Source organism: Pinus tabuliformis, chromosome 5_2 (genome assembly GCF_031772625.1).
Source record: "Pinus tabuliformis cultivar Carrire ecotype Pingquan chromosome 5_2, CPIR1, whole genome shotgun sequence".
Classification (NCBI taxonomy): Eukaryota; Viridiplantae; Streptophyta; class Pinopsida; order Pinales; family Pinaceae; genus Pinus; species Pinus tabuliformis.
This window is the reverse complement of record NC_142306.1, coordinates 1,139,923,849-1,139,946,972: the sequence shown is the minus strand read 5'-3', so window position 1 is coordinate 1,139,946,972 and position 23,124 is coordinate 1,139,923,849. Positions and strand designations below refer to the sequence as shown.

The window sequence follows — 23,124 nt, the reverse complement described above, 5'->3', positions numbered from 1 at the left end:
GTACATGATTATTTGAGCTAAAAGAAGCTATAATATCAAAACGCTTGTGACAAGTCCTAAATTCAAAGGGAGCTTTGAATCTTGAAAGGGCTTTGAATTCAAAAAGACCTTTGAAGAACCTTGAATTTAAGCTTTGGACTCAAAAGGAGCAATCTAATTCTCAAGTTTTGAGGTATGTCTTTAAGTATTATCTTTATATTTTTTTTATAGCCAAAGTTATGATAGGCATGTGATGTTAGGGTTTGAGCAAGATAATGGCAACCCTGTGATGTAAAGGACCCTTTAAGGTTTGATCCTATGGTGTGAGGAATGTGCTCTAGGGTTTGGCCAACCCTATGTATTTGGAACGCAAATGTTTTTTATGATGGCAAAACATGTACTAGTTTGTATACCATGAGGTTGAGGCGCCAATCGGATCATGGTGACTAGTTGGTGTACCTTACGCTAGGTAGCTTGTATGATGGTACATATAATTGCTATACCTTAGGTTGGATAGCCTGTATAATGGTACATAGGGTTGGTAACTTGGCAAAAGCCTAGATGGTACCCAAATCCCTTAAATATGTAGGGTTGGTACCTTGGCAAAAGCCTAGATGGTACCCAGATCCCTGAAATATGTAGGGTTGATACCTTGGTAGTAGCCTAGACTGCATCTAAATCCCTAAAACAGTATTTGTTAGGTTGATACCTTGGCAATAGCCTAGACGATATCTAGATCCCTGAAACAGTGTTTTTTGAGGTGATACCTGTTATAGACATTTTTGTGCCTAACAGCATGAAGCATGAAATGTCAATAATCTGAGGGATCCAAAGTCCCTAAACATGTTGTTCTTACCCCTAGAGGAACAAGGTCAGCAAACCACAGCACTGAAAATCAGTTCTCCACCTGAAAACACTCAAAAACAAGCAGTTTCTGGATCATGTCAGCTGCTCCACTGAGCATCTGCGCTGAATGTCAACTGCTCCACTCTGTACCTGCGCTAAATGTCAAATCTAATGAAGGCTACCTGCGCTGGACGAGATTGGCCAAGTGGCACAGTCATTCTGCAAGGTGTCAATTGCCCAGGAAGCTTCCAAACTGACACTTGGGTCAAGGAATTCGCCTTGTGATGAGTTAGAGGGTCTTGATCTCCAAGTGGAAGCAAGAATCTCCAAGTGGACTCAAGAACTGAAGATTAACTAAAGTGGGAGAGGACACTAGTCAGCTTCATGCCAGCCTCAAGCTGACTCATCCTTTCTCCAAATCTCCTATATATAGAGCTCTCTCATGAGGTCTAAGGAGGCTGGAATTTTGTGCAAGTAAGGAAGTGCTGTTGGTTTGTGTATAGAACTATTGGGTGATTGCTTTGAAGGAGGTGAAGAGGAGATTTATTTCTGCTGGGAGGTGTTGCTGGATTGGGCCTATGATGGTTGTAACACTCTCAGAACTTTACTTCTTCCATTAATAAAGTATTTGAGGTTCTTCTATATGCATGTATCTTTGTGGCGTATTGATGCTTGTATATTTGATTTATTCTAATCCTTAAATCAGTTATGGATGTATGCTTCTTGTAGTTTCTTTTTTCTTGTGCTTTTACAGGATCTTTGTGTAGCTGGGCCGGTGAAAGAGCAAGGAGCTAGGAGCAAGCAGCAAGGAGTGAAGATTGGATCGACTATTAGCACAAGATAACGGTTAGTAGATCATCCTTCTCTTCTCTCTCTCATCTCATAAAGAAGTAATCTTGAATAGCTTTGTATTCAGTTGTTGCTGAGGTACTATCACCCTTAGAGTGGGATAGGGTCATTCCATATTGGATACTTTTCCCAACAACAAATTGGCGACTCCGCTGGGGATCGTATCTTGTTGGTTGTTTGTGTTTTTGCTATTCATTTCATAAACAAAGGGAGTACTGAATCGAACTGTGTTTGAATCTTTCAAATACAAAGTAGAGGGCAACTACTCTAGCTCAGTTTCTGGGCAAGTTTATGATTTGAAGAGCTGATTCACAAGGACTCTAATAAGCTCTTAGTGATAGCTTTTCATCCTCCTTGTCATCCCTTAGTGTGTCCTTGACTGATAGCTTCTGATTTGAGCAAAAACTGTGAATTTTTGAGCAATCGGTGACCCGGAAACCACCAGAAACGAAAGTTTCGTTCTTCAGTGCAGGCTGTACAAAGGTTGTTTGCATTTCAGCGCAGTTCCCGAAGGGGCTACCTGCGCTGAAGGTCAAACAGGCAGTGTTCCACCTGCGCTGGACCAGTCTTGCCTTGTGCTGCTGGGGTTTCCTGCTGTGTCTTGCCCTGTTTTCACTCTTGTTTTGCTGTTTGTTACCAGTCAGTAGGCCTATCTGAAACCAACTTTCCTTGTCACTATTCCGCCTCAGTTGTATGAAGAAACTGTGTTTGTTCTTTATGTATTTCTTGTACATTTGCAGTTTCCCATAACGAAAGTGAACTAGTCTTGCTGTGGCCTCTTAGATCTAGACCTGTGATAAAGTGTCGCTTTGATCTTAAGAGTTAGTTTATTTGCTGTTCATGGCTGATTGAGCTTTTGCTTTCGTCATTTGGTTTGAGTTTATATATTTCTAGTGTCGAAACAAGTAAATCTTAAGGTGTCGTTTGATTTTGGACAAACTTGTTTGCTTTCACTTGAAATTGAATTCAAAATTATACAACAGCTTTCTTTTTTGCATTTCGCCAACATTAAGAAAGAGAAAAGAAATACTTGCATTGTGCATGTGCATTATGACAGCTTGCATGTTGATTTAGGAAAAAGTGCATTAGTGTGTGTTTTATGATCTGTGTGAAAAGGTGTTATCTTTCTTTTCCCTCAGTAGTTAAGGTTTTCAAAGTTGAAAGATTGAAAAGCTTGCTTATCATCTTAGACTGCATTTAGGAGTGTTATCATACATCTCGTGGTGATCCATAAAGGCAAACTGCTAAACAAGATCAACCTTAAAATAAATTGAATTTACATAACAACGCATTGAAACATAACGCAAACATCTAGAGGTCTAAGCTAGAGACGTGTTCCGGCGTCGTTAAACGTGATATCTTAGCGTTGAGTAGTTGGGTGATTCCTCCACGGTGAAGCGATAAGTATCAATACGGACTTGTGCTCCCACGTACCGTCGCGTATATATTGGGAGACCCCTATAGGAATAAAGCCTTTATCCAATAGGAAACCGTGTCGGCCGCCCTACTGATCGCAATGCAGTGAACACAGTATTCACGAAGATCGACCACTCGTACCGTAAAACGTATTCTGTGGTTTTGCGAAAAGTTTGGCACACCCTCTGCCTAGAACTCCAGAGCAGTTTCTTTTGGCCTTTTTCAAACTCTATAACTGAAAAAGTCCATCCGAGCATTTGTCACTTCGGGCTCGTTAAAACATCGAAGGAGACTAGAGTCATCTTTAGCTTTTTCTCGACTCTTAAAAAGTGAAAAAGCAAGTTGTGTCTAAGCGTCATTATAAAATTTATTTTAAACGGAACATAATCACCTCCTATTCCCGCATTGATCTTAAGTTGAGAACATGGAACGCCCCAACCAAGGAACTCCACATGATGGAAATCCTAGTCCATTCTCCTCTTGGGGAGAAGTTGGTGCGCCCCACATGGCCACATTGTCGCTTCCAGGACTGACAATTGGCCTGCCTATTTGGCTTTTCTCAACTAATGTAGTTCAGACCACCATGGTTCCTGATCAGTCGAGTCAACAGTTAGATCAGTCTAGCGCTGCCCACCAGCCTTCCACTTCTTATAACTCTTCCTCTAATCCTCCATCTTCGCAAGGTGAGGCTGGCAAAAGCCAAGCTCCCATGGAGAAGAAGGAAAAGAAGAAGAAAGAGAAGAAGAAGAAGGAGCCTAAGGCGACTGGGGGCAAGCAAAAGACATCTGACAAAAACCCACACACAGCACAGACCGGGCCTAAATCGCCATGTGTCATATGTAGAGGAGACCACTTCCATAGAGATTGTCCCTGTATTCCCCGGATACTAAGGGACTGGTCCCCTCGGTTGCACAATTCGGGAGCATCAACCTCTGATAGCCATGTTGATTGCTTACCGTCAACCAGCGAAAGTGAAGGTTCAAGACGAAGAGGGGGATCAAGATCTCCCTGCAGACTGTGTGAAGGCGGTCACGCCATCCACCGTTGTCCCTTCTTAGATGAAGCGAAGAGAGTTTTGGAAGATCATCCGGTTTCACCGGTAATACTTCCTCCTGGATACAAAAAACTCGTGCCAAGTCCTTCGTTGGTTGAAAATACAGCTGGCCCGCTCAAGTGGTCAGCTGAAACGTCAGTCATTGAAAATGAACCTACTGAATCTAGACCAGACGAGAGTCTAAAGGTCGATACGACAGTTGACCCGGTTCTTCCTTCAGAGGTTTCATCCTCAAATGACACCGTCACTGAAGATTCATCTTCAAGTGACACCCTCACTGAAGAGAAAAAGGATGACACCATCCAGATTCTTTTCATCAACACAGATTCTGATGAGCATCAGGGCAATGCGCCCATTCCTTTATCGCAGGAAGGAACATCATCAGGATCGTATCCGGCCGTGTATTCGGTCCCACCACCAAGCAACCTGGTCATATCCTTTGATTGGAACCAACTAGGCAGACCCCGGTTACCAGCCAATATACCGTTCAGAATCATAGTCCAAATCTACAGAATGGTAATGGCTGGAACTATCATTGATGAAGGGGCATCTGTGAGTATCCTTTCCTCTATTGCTTGGAAAGCACTGGGTTCCCCAGCGCTTTTGCCTGAGATAAGAAATCTCTCGGGTTTTGATAAAGGAACCAGTCGACCATTAGGGATCCTCCCCAATGTACCTATTACATTGAAAGGGAAGACCGTTCAATTGAATGTGATGGTCTTTCAAGGACCCTTGGATTATAACCTACTCCTTGGACGAGACTATATATATTGCATGGGAGCTATAGTCTCCTCACTCTTTAGAGTAATGTGTTTTCCACACGAAGGAAGAATGGTCAAGCTCGTAGACCAACTTTCATTTCCAGGATCACGCATCGCAAATAGTCAAATACCAACCCTGAATGGTCTATTCACCCAGGAAATGTCTCCACCCCCAGTCCTCCTTCCCGATGAGTGCGAGTGATTCGGAAAGATAGGGCTGGAACCCAGGGGGCATGCATCCTGGTCTGCTTCGGGCAGAGGAAACCTTGGGTATAAGGTAGAATTTCCGCGAAAAAGTATGACTAGTCCGTACCCTGTCCGTGGATGGAAGAGGGGTTGTTCTAGAACAGGACTCTTTTGTCAAAGTTATGTGTTTGATGATTTTAGTCATTCACCTTTGTCTAAACAGGTAGGCTACCAAGGAAAGAGATTCTATTGCGGCAGCAAATGGTAACCATCTTTGGGTAAAAGGCAAGCCTCACCCATTAAAACTAATGTTTTAGAGGATAAGTAGGGGCAGCCTCCAAAGAAAGGGATTCCTTTGCTGCAACAAGTAGTAACCATCTTTGGATAACCTAATGATAGACATCGCCAAAGAAAGATTTTCATTTGCGGCAGCAAATAAAACCATTTTTTGGATAACCTGAAAGAGGCAAGCCTCACCCATCAAAACAAATGTTTTGGAGGATAAGTAGGGGCAGCCTTGAAATTGTACCTTATACCTGGGGGCATGCAAACCTTTTGGAGTGTAAGCAAAGAGCGGTCATTGATCGTTTCCTAACTTACATAAAGAAAGGATGGGGGGCAAAGGTCAAGAATTGCCAAATTTAGAGCATAGCTTATGTGAGGTGCAAGCTCTATAAAAATTGGAATCTTGCAGGAAGACATTTCTTATCCTATGACTGGTATATCGAGCAGTTTTACCGCGGAATTTATGCTCGTTAAAAAATAGAAAAGCGAGATCCGAGCAGTTTTAGCATCATAGTTCATGCTCGTTAAAAAATAAACATAAGCTTTTGAGCAAGAGTTTCCTCCAGAGTTCAAGCTCATTAAAAAATGAACCTATTCTGGTAAATAACCATTGTGATCGTAAATTTATTAGCCACAAAAGCCTTGGTCATGTTTTGCACCTGCCACCTCCATTTCATTTGGCCAATCGTTCACCTCCATATGATTGTTTACCCATTTTGAGGAACAGCTGCGAAGAGTGATTTCACTTAGCCATCCTTGTGGCACTGCCGTGATTGGAAAATTCCAACCTGTACCTGGAATCTGCTGCTATCCCTGTTTATCACTCGTTCCTCAAAAGACGAGTCTTCTTTGAGCTCTTTTCATTTGACTCGTAAAATATGAAAAGTTTGCCAAGTTTTGGCCTTCCAGCTCGTTAAAGTGACCGGAAGAGCTATCCCTCCTCTAGATTTTAATCTTTTTGGACCTGAGGGATTATTACACAAAAAGGTCGAGCGCTTGTTTTATTCGGCTCGTTAAAATTATCGAAAAATCATCCCTTCTGTATTGTTTTATACTTTTTCGGACTTAAGGGATTAGATGACAAAAAAGGAATTTTGGAGTTAACTTTCTGTACCTTTTCAGACTCTCTAAAAATGAAAAGGACCGAGTTTTCCTTGTCGTTAGACTCGTTAAAATGATTAAATAGTGACAAACTTGTCTTTAGACGAGAACGAGTTTCCCTATCGCTAGGCTCGTTAAAACATAGCGATGGGCTTGCCCGAAGGGCAGGTTATAGAACAAGCATATGTTATCCTCCTCAAGCTTGACAAAAATAAAGAGGTACTGGTCAGAAATGACTGGGGAAAAATTGGGAGAACCTCAAAGCTTTAATGGTAGCAAGTCGCTCTTGAACATGACACTTTGTCCTCCGTATCACATCGGGTTGGGTTGTTTCATTCACCAGTCTCATCACCATGGTCCTCGCCAAACCATCCACATTTGGGGTAATGCTACCAATCCATCACATCAGTGTCGTTATATGTTCAAGAGATGTGTTCAGAAAGAGTCAACCGTGTCCCATCCACTGCCATACATTATCCTTCATCCACCCATGATCGCCACCCTGAATCATATTTCACAGATTGTTTTCACCTCCACTAAAATCATTAGCTCCGTTCCGTGTCACTGATGTGGGATTCATTAAGGCCCTCCTTTGACGGATCGCTTCTTGTCGACTTCAACTCATTATCCAAGAAGTTGATCTAGGAACAAACCCCCCAGTACTTTGAAGCTTGCATGCCTCAATGGCAAGTTTCTCACTTCCGGCGACAGGTATACATCAATGACCTTCGACCAGAAGATTTTGCGTGGTGTTCGATGCCAAGTCCTTTATTCACACCACGTGAATTGTACTGCAGTACCTTGAGGGTCATTGTCATTATTGGTGATTCCTCTCGCGCTTGTTAACGGTTTACATTATTGACCGGTAATCAAGCGATGTCTTTCCATGTTCGACTTCAACGCAATTCTCACATGGATCGACTTGTACTTAGAGTGAAGATCGAACGAGTTTGAAGACCCCGGATCTAGTTTCATCCATCCGGGCTGCGATATATATTCAGGATATAAAGACATTTGTTATGTACATCATTGCAGCAGATGATCATCCTACTCAAAGGATGATAATTTCAGCAGAGAATTATCAGTCTACCATCAGACGATCGTCTGTTCTGTGTACCAAAATGAATTTATAAAGCTGAGAATGGGAATGCCCGCCTCAGCTAGATCATGAAAGCAGAATGAAAAATAATGTATTGTATTGTATTTTATTACAGGGCACCTCTCAGCGATTGGATGAACTTCGGATCCTCCTGATAAAGCATTTCACCCGATGAACGATCTCATACTTTAGGGGGCAACTGTTATAGACATTTCTGTGCCTAACAGCATGAAGCATGAAATGTCAATAATCTAAGGGATCCAAAGTCCCTAAACATGTTGTTATTACCCCTAGAGGAACAAGGTCAGCAAACCACAGCACTGAAAATCAGTTCTCCACCTGAAAACACTCAAAAACAAGCAGTTTCTGGATCATGTCAGCTGCTCCACTGAGCATCTGCGCTGAATGTCAACTGCTCCACTCTGTACCTGCGCTGAATGTCAAATCTAATGAAGGCTACCTGCGCTGGGCGAGATTGGCCAAGTGGCATAGTCATTCTGCAAGGTGTCAATTGCCCAGGAAGCTTCCAAACTGACACTTGGGTCAAGGAATTCGCCTTGTGATGAGTCAGAGGGTCTTGATCTCCAAGTGGAAGCAAGAATCTCCAAGTGGACTCAAGAACTGAAGATTAACTAAAGTGGGAGAGGACACTAGTCAGCTTCATGCCAGCCTCAAGCTGACTCATCCTTTCTCCAAATCTCCTATATATAGAGCTCTCTCATGAGGTCTAAGGAGGCTGGAATTTTGTGCAAGTAAGGAAGTGCTGTTGGTTTGTGTATAGAACTATTGGGTGATTGCTTTGAAGGAGGTGAAGAGGAGATTTCTTTCTGCTGGGAGGTGTTGCTGGATTGGGCCTATGATGGTTGTAACACTCTCAGAACTTTACTTCTTCCATTAATAAAGTATTTGAGGTTCTTCTATATGCATGTATCTTTGTGGCGTATTGATGCTTGTATATTTGATTTATTCTAATCCTTAAATCAGTTATGGATGTATGCTTCTTGTAGTTTCCTTTTTCTTGTGCTTTTACAGGATCTTTGTGTAGCTGGGCCGGTGAAAGAGCAAGGAGCTAGGAGCAAGCAGCAAGGAGTGAAGATTGGATCGACTATTAGCGCAAGATAACGGTTAGTAGATCATCCTTCTCTTCTCTCTCTCATCTCATAAAGAAGTAATCTTGAATAGCTTTGTATTCAGTTGTTGCTGAGGTACTATCACCCTTAGAGTGGGATAGGGTCATTCCGTATTGGATACTTTTCCCAACAACAATACCTCGTTAGTAGCCTAGATGGTATCTAGATCCCTGAAACAGTATGTGGCTTGGCAATAGCCTAAATGGTACCTAGATCCCTAGATCATCATGTATGTTGGGTTGTTGCCTTAGCTGTAAAGAAAGAGCTCTTATCATTGTGACCTTGATCGAAGAAAGTTCTGGAGTAAGTCGAGATGAGCAAGTTCCTCCCAATATCATGCTCAGATCTCTCTAGAGTGAGCTTGTTTGGTATTAAGCCTAAGATGAGGCTTTTGAAGTTTCACCTAAACTATGTATGGAGACTAGCTATTTGACAGTGAACCATAATCATGTATGTTGTAGTACCATTGGTTAGAAATGTTAACGTGGATAATGGTACTATGAAGTGTGTAACATTATTCTTAAAGATATGTTTCAACAGGGAATATCTAGATAGTCATTATGAATACTTCCTTAGCTAGGAGTGAGTGTTGAAGAATGTAGCTATGGTCTGTCTTCATAATGTCATTGGAAAAACAAAATTATTACTTTGTTTCTAGCATGTTTTTCATGCTTGTGTATTGGTCAAAATGTATTTTTGTCAGTAATGTTCTTCATGACATTAAAAAGAAAAATTATTATTCAATTTTGTAATTACAAGAAACCTCCACAAGTATTGTTGGCCTCATATCTATTCAAGTCAGCTTGCCTTCATATGCCACCCATTTGGACTTTGAAAAGGCTATAAATAGAGATCATTTCGCTCCCCTTTGAAGTACAATTCGATCTGTAATAGAATAACTCACATTACTCTGTGGAAGACGTAGAAGAAGGCTATAACAAGGCAACTCCAAGTTCTGTTTAGTTTTCCTCTACAATCAAAAAGCACGAAGAAAGGTGATTAAGATTTGAAGCTCTTATCTTCTCTGTCTTACCTCGCTCTAATCAAAAGTGGAAGGCCGGACTTAAGAAACATACTTTTATGAGAAGAACGAAGTCTGCTCTAAAAGTCTACCTTGCATCATCTAAGGACTTAGTACGACCTCAGAGAAGGCAAGAAAACTTTGAGAAATTCATACAGAGATATGAGGTTTATACAGAGAATTTTATACAGAGATCCAAAATATATACAGAGAAGTTTATACAAAGATCCGAAATTTATATAGAGAAGTTTATGAAGTTTATACAAAGATCTAAGGACTAAAGTTTGTGATACAGAGATGCACAGTTTATAAATAAATAATAGAGATCCAAAATTTGTGAAGTTGAGGCTAAACTCTGATCTCAAGTTTGAAATCTGTGAAGAGGACCTTAGCACTTGATTTCTCTTGTTGATTTGAAGATTTCTATAAGAAGAAGGTTGTTGGGTTTTTCCCTCAAGCTTTCCCAGGATAAATCTTTGTCTCTTTTCATGTGTACTATGGTTGATTTGATAATTGCTTGATGAAGAAAGATTGAAGGTAATAAAAGAACATAATATTCACAAGTAATTATCATGTTAAGGAATTTTATCATCTTCCTTGAAATTCCAACAGAGTGCAACAAACATAAAAGACTACATTTTGCAAATGTCGTAAGGAAATTTTTTTATGTAGCATCAATTTACTTGGTTTAAGACTTTAAAATTATTAATAAGAATGATCAAGTTCATTGTTTTCATAGTCAGTGTACAATTATTCAATGTTGAATGAAAATTGTTAATCATGAGTGTCAAATTGTCAATTGAAGAATGACAAATGTTTGATTTTGAAGTTGAACTTTGAAAGGGCATAAAATGTTGTAAATGAAACAATATTGGCCCAAAGGTTCTAAATGAAACGATACGACTCTTCAGCATTTTGTAATGTTTAAACTTCTCTCCTTCCATTTTGGAAGGAAGATAAGAAGATCTCCTCATCTGAACTGCGTTGTAGGTTCATCTGAACCGCCTCTGAAGGCTGCAACTTTTGGTGGTGGAATCAAGTCGATCCGACGGTCGGTTAGTGAGATATCGACTGCCCTAATTTTGATGATGAAGTCGCTAATGCTGATGCTGCTGATCTAGGGTTTGCTACTGCTGATATAGATCAGAGTTATTGTACTATTTCTCTCTGCTGAATTATTGAAGATAAAAAAATATTTGATCAAAGGGTTTCCCCACACATTGTGGGGTTTGTCCCTGGCTAGCCGCCACATCTTGCGTCTCATCTTCGCTTGTTTTCTGTCGATCGTTTAATGTTCTATCTGCACTCTACTTTATGTACATGTGATTGCTAATCTATGGAATATAATAAGAAAAAGAAGTAAAGTGTTATAAGCATAGAACATACCATAACTCAACACAATCTCTAGGAAATGGCATAGCTGACAAATCCTGTCTAATTGGTCAATCTGATGGAAAGAGAGAGAGAGTGAGCAGATATTATTTATAATATTTGTTGCAACACCCCCCCCCCCCCACCCCGTGCTCTCCCCTGGCTGCCCAACCCTCATCTCTTCCCCACCCTCATGGATGGAGAGTGTGAGCAAATCTTATTAAGGGTAAGGGTGGGGGAGAGACAGTGGAACAGATATTGGAAATAAGGGTGGAGGCGGGGGGATAGTGTAAATCAAATATTATCTAGGAAATGAGGGTGGGGTGATAAGGAGAGAGTGAGAAAATATTATCTAGGAAACGATGGTGGGAGTGGAAGAGAGAGAGAGTAAGCATGTATTACAAGGGCGGGAGATGGGGACAGAGGAGCATTTCCAACATTTATTTTGGTTCACCATTTTTAGCATTCATATCAAGTAGAGCAGATTTAAAAAAGATTTTACACACTTGTATTTCTAGAAGATTCATTGATTTCTTAAATGTAGTCATGACATGATAAGAAAATACCAAAACATTCTCAATCTTGCCTTCAGAAGATTGAGGAGTATTAAAATCCACATCACAAGCATACATTGACTGAAACGGGGGGTGATACTTTGGAGAATTCTAGGTGAAAATCCTTCACCCCTGAATCTACTCATTGCATTGACATGTTTTGGCCATGAATGTCATTAATATAATTCCATTTCATTTCTATTTTTCTTTCTCACTTTTTCTTCTATTTTGGTTTTTTCCTGCTAGGCCATCCTCTTGCCAATACAACGATTGTAAATCTACCAGCTTGGGGATCCAGGTTAGAGCCACTAGGGTTTAATATGTCTATCCTGGGCTGCCTAGCATGGTTGGAACCACTAGCATTTAATATGTCCTTCCTAAGCATCCACAATTTGACAGCAGCATACATTTTGTGCTTGCAAACTTTATCGTCCTCATTTGCAATAATAAAAAGGCAGAACCTGCCAAATGACTCCTAGAGGATTTGCGCCTTAGAGCATAGTACCTCTTGTGATAGCAGACTTCATGCCCTTAGATTTCATTGTTGGTGAGCCATCCACCATTAACATGTCTGCCCCACTTGTATGGCATGAACTTATAAACTTAATGGGATGTGCACAAGTGGAAGCCCAATGCATTTTTGGTTGAATAGATACTCCTCAGACCTGGTACCTAAGCCAAAGGAAACCCAGTCTTTGCAACGCAACCCCTAGGGGGATGTTTTTGAAGTCCTTAACAAGAGAAATTAAAATCCAAACATCCCAAAAACTCCTAGGAGACTTCCTAGAAAATCCCCCCCCTAATACCCCCTTTTTCCATAGATTTATTTTTATGTCCTACTGATTTTTCCCCAAGGAATGGTGCATTTAACTAAACAACAAATTTAACTACTGCTTCCAACCTCCAAGACAAAATAACAATCCTGCAACTAAATAAAAAATTCAAATCAACAATTTATTTTATCTGACAATAATCTAATTTGCCATATTCAATAGTTTTTTCATCTCTGCTTTATCATGAATGTAGACAAGTTTGATTACATTTTATGTTTACTTATATGCAACTTTAAACTAATTGCTTTTCTTAAAACCAACAAGCCAAACACATAAATTTTCTCGATGCTATTCTAGTTTACAATATTGTACAGAAAGTTTACAGGCCCAGTCGTTTAGGTGGTCGTAAATATGTGCCAGTGGGACGCAAACCAGGCATAGCTACTTGTTGCCTCTCTCTAGAACGTTTTTCTTTCTCCCTCTGCTTCATTTCATATTCCAGTTCAGCCTGCTTTTTCCTTAAATCTTCCATTTCCTGTTCCATTGCAGTCTTCTCTTCCCTTTGCTCTTTCCTTTGTTCTAACATTGAGGTATGTGAATCCTTGATAGAAAAGAACATGGGGCCAAGTTCAGCAAGCCACTGAGGCTCAACAGCAGTAACACATTGCATATATTCCTTTGTTGTGAGAACCAGTTCATGATATACAACGTAATCAGGAGTGTATCCCAGTCCATATAGTGCACTGCTTGGATGCAGACGGCATGGCATTCCAGTTCTGCTGTTGACATATTCACCAATACCTTTTAACCTAGCTGCATTGTGAAAGTATGCAGAACAAATTGCTTTCCTAATAACATCCCAATCATGATCACAAGTTGTCAGAGTGATCTTTTGCATTTTGAGGATATCTAAAAGCTGAGAGCGCACCTCGCGATCTTTGCGCAATCCCTTTACCTGTAAAAAGTGATCATTGCACCAGTCTCCCCGATACTGATTAGATTTCCATTGTTGGTACACATTTAAAAGTGTCAGGTGATCACTCTCAGGAACAAAAAACTTTTCCCTTGCTGCATCACTTTCTTCAGCCCTGTCTTTAGGGCGGAAAAAAACAGAAGGAACAGAAAGCATAGAAACAATTGTCAAGACTTCATTGACACAGCCAAGTTGTTCCCCAATTAATAGCATTTTTGCAAGGGGAGGATCAAGAGGAAACTCGACCATCTTCCTTCCAAGAGTGGTCAATCTGCCCACATTATCAAGTGCACCAAGTACCCAAAGCTGATACATTGAATTGAGAATATTGTCTTGTGGAGGAGGATCCATAAAATCAAAATCCAAAAGGTTTTCAACGTTCAACGACTTGAGTAGTAAAACAACATTTCCAAGGTTGGTACGTTGGATTTCAGGCACCGGATTTGGCAGCATTTCATTCTGATATGCTGTCTCAGTGTACAAACGATAGCATGTCCCAGGACCAGTCCTACCTGCTCTACCAGCACGTTGATCTGCTGCAGCTCTGCTTGCAGGAAAAACCTGAAGAGCATCCATACCCATTCTTGGATTGTAGACTTTCAACTTTCCATATCCAGTATCAATCACATATAAGATGCCATCAATAGTAAGTGATGTCTCAGCAATATTGGTGGCTACAATACACTTGCGAGCACCATTTTCTGCTTTCTGAAATATTTTGGCCTGAAGATCTGAAGGCAGTTGAGAATAAATAGGGAGTATTGATAGTTCAGTTACTCTATTTTTTGTAGTTCCCTCTAGCTGATCCATACGTTCTGCCAATGCATAACAAGTAGCTTCAATTTCATCTTGACCTGTCATGAAAATAAGAATATCTCCTGCTGGGCAGGTAATGTGAATAGTCATAGCTTGTTTCACAGCTGCTTCTACATAGTCTTCACAAGGAGTTTTGCTATAGAGTATATTGACAGGAAATGTCCGTCCAGGTATATTGAAAACAGGTACACTGTCACAGAAAGAATATCATATGTCAATCAGTAAATATTTATAGATTAATTAAATGACAATCATATGAGCTGATTTAAAAGGAAAGCATACCCTCCAAAGAAAACGGAAAACTTTTGTGCATTTAAAGTTGCAGATGTTACAATAAGCTTGAAGTCACGACGCCGTGCAACTATTTGTTTCAAAATCCCGAATAATACATCTGTATTTAAAGATCTTTCATGTGCTTCATCCATAACAATTACACTGCAGAGGCAAAAAGCAAATTTCAGCTCCTGCTAAAAATCAAACAGTTTAGATAGGGCAATGTACTGCAGTATGCATGATGAAAAGTGGAATTAACATGCATGAGACAAAAAATACATCTGACAGATTAGCCTGTTCCAGGCATTTCGTTATTTGATGAGAGAAAAGATGGAAAAACCATTCACTTAAATGCCGAATAATTTGCATGGTTTTATATGGTTTTCTACTTTTTAGACTCAAGCTTGTGAGAAAGATAAACACATGACCAGCCAATTCAAGTTCAGCTTGTCCAATGTTGGAGCGCTAGCACGTGGGTTGACTTGGTGCACTAGGTGGATACTCATTAATGAAGCTAAGCTTCTCCACTTGAGGCCTCGTGCAACCATCCCTATCCTTACAAGGGTAAAAGTTTAACAAGAAAGTTTGACCTTAGAATAGATAGAATAGGACTAATAAGATAAACCAAGAGCACTCTAGATCACATCATTTCTACATCTTATATGTTTATGCTATCTTGAATATCAAGGTTTATTTGCAAGTATCATTCACTTCCAAGTAGCATTTCACACTTTGCAGGTATTGTGGATTTACTTTTACAAGCATTTACATTCTTGTACTTGGAACATTTCATTTGAATTTCACTTGTTTATCTTGAAGTATTTGGAGCTTATTTACTTATCTTGGAGTATTTTTCATTTCATTGGATGCAACTTTTCCTTCAAGTATATTTCATGTGAGCACATCTTACTTTCAAGTACAAATTGTATCTCAAGCATTTAATTTGCTATCTTGTCATGTTTTTACTTTACAAGTATCATTTCTTTCCTTGGTCATTTTATCTTGCAAGTTACTTATTTGAAACTGGTCTCATCATTTTATTTCTTGCAAATATCTTTCTTGTTGATATTATTGATTATCTATTTGTTCATATTGGATTATCTCTACATGTCCATGGTTATATCATTTAATTGTTGAAACATGTTTCAAATGGTCCATTGTAATCTTGTAATTTGATGGTTGATGCATCTCTTGGCTAACTTAATCATTCATCTCCTAGAATTCGTTTGGTATAGCACTAACCAAGCCCTAAATTTCCTTAAGTTCTACCCCCCTTGGCTTCAACTAGGAGAGAGCCTAAATGAAGGAGTTGGGAATTGGGTGATAGCCCCAACTCACAACTTGCCCCCAAGGCCACACCAAGTGGAGTTAGGGATTTTCTCCATGCTAACCTTAGTTGTGGACTTAGGTAGCAACAGCCATCAACTAGTGAAGATCAAAATAAAGTTCTAGAGCATCTAGTTGTCTTTGTAGGCCCTTAAAGATGAGGCTACGAGGACCACATCATCAGCAAAGAAGGGAATAGATATCAAGACTTAGTGAAAGTCAATCACATCACATGCGGCATGAACAATACAGAGATAACCATCGATTGACTTGTATAGAAGCATGACAATAGCCAAAAGTGTCTTGAAAATGTCAAAGCCTACTGAATAGGGCCTAAGGGGGCAAAGCCGAATTCTTTTCGAAAGCCTACAAAGTGGCAATAGACTTTCAAAGAACAATGTTGTGCCTCAATGATGGTCTGAAGTGTAAGAATGTGATCAATGGTCTAATGTGCAAGTCAGAACCCCGCCTTACCCCTAGCTCTAAGGAGACTTCCCTCAAGCACTCTAGAAAGCTTCATCTAAAGCTCAAAAAAAAGTGTGGCCCACCATAATCGTTTTGTAGCTGTTAGGATCCACTCTTCGGCTCAATTTATGGATCAAGTTAATAGTGAATAGTGTGTTGTGGCCAAGTCTATAGGAAACATGTACAAACAACATAGTTAGACAAGTAGGCCTTGAGAACTCTACCTAAAACCCTTTATCTACAAATAACTTTGTTGGTGTTCATCACCCAAACTACCTCCAAGATATCTCAGTAAGGGAATAAGCAGAAGGAGGGGCCAAAAGGGGAGGTAACATGAATCAAGGTCTGCCCAAGGAGATCTAAGGTCTGCCCAAGGAAATCATATATAGTGAAGGTATGGGAAAACATGGACAGTTTGGATCAAGATTGAGCAAGAAGGTGGAATGGCAAGGAAAGATGGTGCACCAAAAACTTTTGGAAAATGGATACGGAAAGCACATAAATCTGCATCATGCCACCAATTCATACGGTTTTAGATATACTCCTGATAAAGTTGAACATCACATGCAATGTAAACAATATGGAGATAACCAAGGACTGAATCATGTAGGTTCATGACAGCAGCCAAAAGCATCTTGAAAATGCCAACGCCTCTAAGCCTCTGGAATAGGGCCTAAGGGGGCAAAGTCAAATGCTTTCCGAATATCTACAAAGTGGCAATAGATTTTCAAAGGGAAATGTTGTGCCTCCTCAATGATGGTCCGAAGTGTAAGAATATGATCAATGGTCTGATGTGCAAGACGGAACCCCACCTACCCCCGAGCTCTAAGGAGTCTTCCCTCAAGCACTCTAGAAATCTTCATATCAAATACCATAGCATAGAGCTCGAAAATATGTGTGGCCCACCATAATCATTCTGTAGTTGTTTGGATCCACACTTGGGCTCAATTTATGGATCAAGTTAATTGTGAATAGTGTCATGTGAGTGTGACCAAGCCTACAAAAAACACATACAAACAACATGGTTAGACAAGAAGGCCTTGAAGAACTCTACCTAAAACCCTTCCTTATCAACAACTTTGTTGGTGTTCGTCACCCAAACTACCTCAGGATACCTCAATAAGGGAATAAGTAGCAGTATGCGCCAAGGGGGGAGGTAACATGAATCAAGGTCTGCCCAGGGACATCATATATAGTGGAGGTATAGGAAAACATGGAGTTTGGATCTGGATCAGGCAGGAGGGGCAAAAGGTGGGGGAAGATGGTGTTACAAAAACTTTTGGGAAAATGGATAAGGGAAGCACACAAATTGCATCTCCTATTTGAGATGAAGAGCGTTTTTTTGTCACAGAGAAGACAATAGGAAGCTTTTAGACTGGGATAAGAACAATGATCATGAGAAAAGGCATAGGGAAATTGGCTATGAAGAACTTAGCAATCTGCATCATATCACTGATTCATGGGGCATGAGCCAATTTGCTTTGTAACATGTATTGATATATGATATTGCCGCATTGTTATGTACAAGGTTTCAATGATTTATGTTTCAATTTTTATATATTAATTTTATTTTTTAGTATTTCGGGTGGGGTCCTCTATGTTGGAGACCCCAACATTCCCTATGATATTCTCTGGAATCTGGGGCCAGGTAGGTGCTTCTACACATCCACCAAATGCTACATCCCAGAAACTGGTGGAACATCGGTAAACACCATAACAACCTAGAACAAATTTCAATTTGAGTATTTTATAATTTTTCTACACTGAAATTTATTATAGAACTCAAAAAAAACTAGAAAACATAGATAACATAAGCAAGCATATCCGAAAAACCAATCAAAAAGAATTTAAATTATACCTGTACTGATCTAGGTCTGGTTCACGGAGAGTTTCCCGCAGCAACACTCCATCTGTCATGTACTGCATAACCACCAAATAAGATGTCAATCCCAAAAATTACTCATGGCGTACAAAGTTATTTCAATTTTCTGATTCTCTGACACAGATAAAGCAACCAGTATCCTTACATCTGATACCAAATACATTGTTTGGCTATCGATCAAAAAATGCTTATAGTAAGTTAACTCCAGATAATAACACAGTCAAGACACTACTGTCCTATATCTCCATGGAAATAATTGGGAGGATACAGTCTTTTATTTGATAACTTGATCATGAATATGTTACTCTGTATATGATGTAAGGTTGTAGAAAAAGTGTGCAAGTAACCAAATAAGTGTGTGATAGATTGACAGCCCCTTGAATTTGGAGAGAAAACGACAGCCTGTACATACTACAAAGAGTTGTTTGCCCCTAACCTGAGCATTCGTTGTTTCAGCAATCCTCCTAAATTGTAAACATGTACAAATAATTCCCAGCAAATTTAAGTTCTCAATTTCTGTATGTGTTTTAACTTTTTACATAAAAGAGAGATGTAAATAGTTGAGTATTGAGACTTAACACAGAGGTACGCTAACATTTCTGAACAGAAAATAAAAGAAGTAATTTAACCAAAACCCTGAAAAGCTGTCTGATCTTGAAATACTTGTGCTCAGTGCAATCCCACATTATCAGATAATGATTAATAAAAGATCATAAAACAGATTAACTATAGGATGTCAATAGCAATAAGGAAGATAGCCATCAAACAAGATGCAATAAAAACAAACAAGTTACCTTGATTTAGTTTAGTAGGTATGATTGACATTATTAATATAATTACTGAATTAATCTCAAAAGAAAACTGTGCCAAAAGGAACTACATTTATATTAAACAGTCATTTTCATTGTCCTCAGATACTGATATAACAATTTTCATACCTGAGATAGAGATTGTGTGGTTCTAGAATGAAAACTTAACTGATATGACCGCACACTGGAACGAGGATTTGTTACACCACCTGAAGATCCACCAGCACGTATTGGTACAGGAGATGGGGAGACATAGTCCCAAGGAGACTGTGCAGACTCTGCCATGTTGGTTACTCATCATTAACAGTTTAACCATGAACATTTTCATTTTAAATGGAACGATAAGTTCTCAAATGCTTTCTGATGCAAAGATACCAACTCTTATAATTATAATTTATCTGAGAATTAAGGAAAGGGTACTTGTCCCATTTCTTATATCTTTACCTGCAGCATAGGGTGTATCCCCTCCCAGCCATGGCGATACCAAACGTGTATCAGGGGATGCACCAACTAACATCGGAGATGGCATAGAAAAATGAGACCTATTATCATGTCCAGGTGTTGCAATGTGACGTGGTGTATCATCCCATTCCCATCTTCCATCATCCCAATCAGACCTACCTGGACAGATGCCACATTAAGCCTCATAGAAATAAAATGTTGTGTACTTGATAATGCAGACAAAGGCAAATAACATAATGCTGGGTGCGTGTTACATATATCTATCTATTACTTCAAATGGCAGACAAAGTTGAAAAAGAGCATATATGTATGCTATACATAATCTTTTTTATACTAAATTGTGTACCTCCTGCTCTTCTTGGTGAATATTCACTTTTGTTTCGCTTTGTACCGTGCCTCATAGACAATTGTCTCTCGTATTCATGTCTTTGGTATCCATCTCTATTGCTACCCCACTCTTTTCCCACATCTCTTATAGAATCCCTAGTATCATGATCATATCTCTCTCGTTTCCTGTCCTGCTCCTCTTGATCACCCCTACCAGATTCACCCATCCTTCTGCCACTTTGTCTATCTCTATCACTGTGCCATTTGTCTGTAACATATCTGCTAGATTCTTTTCTCCCTTCACGATTACATTTGTCTCTATCAGTATCCCAATCATCCCTTGCATCTCTACTGGATCTTCTCCTTCTTTCATAGTCATATTCATCTCTGTCACTGTCCCAATTATCATTTTTGTCTCTGCTAGACGCTCTGCATTGATCCCGTCCTCTGTAGGAACTTCCATTGTCTAAGCTTGAAGCCTTCAAAACAAATAAAGGATAAACGACAAAATTATTTTACCAGACACTCAAAAAGCCAAGGCCAAGAAAAATATAGCACTAGTTATGAATTCATAGAACCATAAATGATAAAATCCCCAAGTGCTTGAGATTAAGTCCATAGTTTAAAACTTAAGATTGAAATATTATAATATTTTAAATGACCACTGCATTCATTTCAGTTGAAATTAGTACATACTTTGGCTGACCCTTTATCATACTTTCGCTCAGAAGCAGAGGCATTCCTTTCACCTGTCAATGCAATTTTTCTATTTAGCAATAATAATGATGTGCAAGTTTAAATGTCAGAAGACTATTTTCAAATGTTATTCTATAGCATTAATGCTCTGCAAGAACATGGCACTCAAGTTACCTTGCAACTTTTGGCAGTCATACACAGAATGGACTAATACGCATTTGTTTCCAGCATTGAAAAATAAATTTTAACATGTATATATTGTGGATAACATCAAACTACTAAAAGTAAAAATGGGATTAGCAACATGCTGTATGGGAAACGTAATAGGTCAAAATGCTTTCACACAATCATGACATGTTATATCAAGTGTCTTTTGTCACTGGATGCCAAACACTCATGGAGATGTTTCACATCATCTATATGAGATATTTATTGGCAAAAATATTTACCCAAATATGGAGTTTCTTCAACATGAGTTCCTCGATATCTGCGCATTGCCTTACTATCTCTTTTGTGATGAAGAGTTTCAGAATTATTTTCATCACCAATAGAGACAGGATTTTCTTCTGTGTCAAGCTCCGCCATGGTTGTAAGAGTTGTGTTTTTTGTTGAATTTGACCCATCATTAGCTGATGCCTTCTTCGCACGCGCCAGAGCATCCAATCCTAAATATTTCCAATTGGTTAAATAATGTTACCAATAGTGAACATCATCCATTATTAAGTCAATGAATTATGCTGGACCTGATAATTAATTTGGGGGAAAAAATGCATCATTTTATTATTAATTTAAGACATAAATAAGTAGGTGCTAATTGTGCTTCAAAAAAGGGATGGTTTCTAAAACCATAAGCTAAAGCAACCAATATTTCTAGTTCTGAACTCAAAGAAGCAGGTGCAAGGCCTCAACATGCCTTAATGAAAACCAACAACCACTACAGAGGAACAAGCACAGTACCAAGAACAGATTTGCCTTCCAAAGGAGCATTGAATATAACTCTATCTTTTCCAGGGATTTGAAGTCCTCCTTTGCTTTCTTTCTCAGGTTCTAATATCGTTGACTTTCCAACATCTCTCCCAAAAACAGCACTTCCTGCCTAAGACCAGCAGATTGAAAAGGAATATCAAAATCACCATTTATGGTCAAGAAAACAACTATAACTGAAAGATTATTTTCAAGAGACTAGCATAGATATTCTGCTTTTCAAATTTAGCAATTTGCACTTGCCTCCATCTTAGTAAGTTGGATCTAATCCACAATCAAAGAAATGCCTGCACAACAAGTAAATGTAAGTAGATGGAAAATAGAAAGAAGAAGATAATTAATATTGCCCCCAAATTTTTACCATGTAGAGAGTGGTAAACTAGATATGAAAACCAGATCTGTCAGACAACTTTTCAGATGGCATAAAGACACAAGAAGGGATAAGCTAAAATATCTAATAAAATGGATAAAGCAAATATAGGCATATAGTTGCTCTGTAAACTAAATCCACTGGAGATTGATCTTGACCCAGTATGACCCGGTATCTATCAAGCATTGAGGGGGATCAAATCCCTCTAAGATGCAAACTTTTTGGACTGCAAAACACTTGAGGAAATGTTTGGCCCTCAAGAGATTTGATTCCTCCCCGCACTTGAATGATCCAAGGTTAAGATGGATCTACGCTTGTCTATATATATCTATATGTGTGAAAGAGAGAATTATTTTATTATTATCATTTTATTAATTAAGCAAATGTGAATTTGGGGTGAATTTTCTTTTTTAACCACCCTAAGAATTATAGATAATATAATTCTAATAATATCCAACAAATGACCATAAATAGGTTGAAGGGACTGCTACGTACATCAAAAATAACATAGTGGGAATGTGAGTGCAGCTCCTATAAAAGCATCTCTAACTCTACAGTCAAATACCTCCAATCTAAGTCTATCATCTAAAAAAAAAAAGATACAAATCTAGGAGTTCCAAAGAAGGATCCTTGTCAAGATCTTAGGAACCTACAAAAATGTTTCAACTAACCGTGCCTAGAGAATGTGCTCAAGGCCTTGAAGTGCCATACCCAACTAATGGAGAAGAAGCTACTAACCTCTGAATCTAACTTGTAGTAAGTGAATCTCTTCTACCATCCAAGGTCAAAGCAAAAAAAAACTCCTGGTGGGGGACTATCCAGATGAACTAAAAGATCTCAAAGAATTGGATAATCTGGGTGCAATCTGCTGCCAAGTGGTCATTGTTAAGTCTTTGTTGCGATATAGTTGAGAACGAATAAGAGTGTTTTCTGTGAACAAAAGAACTATCTTGGACCCAAACCCAACATTGTCATAAGGGTCTCATGGGCAGAGATCAAGGGTCTCTCCCAAGATCGCACAAATATAAAGATTGAGGAATTACCCTTTGTCTGCCTCTCAGTGCATATAGTTATGTGCACCAAGAAGAAGGAAGTGATCGTCACGACAGTATCTAGTGGTGGGGGTGGTTTGAGTGAAGACAATCTATGCCCAAAAGCCTCCCTCATGCATAAGGCCAAGCATTACTAGTCCAAATACCTTACAACGATGGACAGGAAGTTTTGGGACTTCCTAAAAAGGAAATGGTATTGAACTCAGATCTCATGATCAATGGGCATCAAAAAATGAAATGTTCCTCCATCTCAGTCTCCTATAG

General features: G+C 39.3%; 1 protein-coding gene across 1 annotated transcript; it reads right to left on the bottom strand.

Moving 5' to 3' along the window:
- Positions 1-12,752: 12,752 nt before the first annotated feature.
- LOC149163207 (pre-mRNA-splicing factor ATP-dependent RNA helicase DEAH7-like) lies at positions 12,753-21,813 on the bottom strand. The gene is made up of 10 exons (XM_089435374.1): positions 21,678-21,813; positions 21,412-21,546; positions 20,904-21,119; positions 20,455-20,507; positions 19,778-20,237; positions 19,414-19,590; positions 19,099-19,247; positions 18,137-18,231; positions 14,497-14,649; positions 12,753-14,404 (listed from the first exon to the last, which is right to left on the bottom strand). The coding sequence occupies exons 1-10, from the start codon at positions 21,685-21,687 to the stop codon at positions 12,805-12,807; spliced, it is 3,048 nt and encodes a 1,015-aa protein (XP_089291500.1). The 5' UTR covers positions 21,688-21,813; the 3' UTR covers positions 12,753-12,804.
- Positions 21,814-23,124: the final 1,311 nt, after the last annotated feature.

Bases quoted from the DNA above. Each gene is read 5' to 3' on its own strand.
- LOC149163207 (XM_089435374.1), bottom strand. The intron at 20,238-20,454 runs GTATGTACTAAT...TTTGTTTTGAAG, and splicing joins ATGATAAAGGGTCAGCCAAA to GCTTCAAGCTTAGACAATGG. The intron at 19,248-19,413 runs GTAAAGATATAA...CCAACATGGCAG, and splicing joins GGATACACCCTATGCTGCAG to AGTCTGCACAGTCTCCTTGG.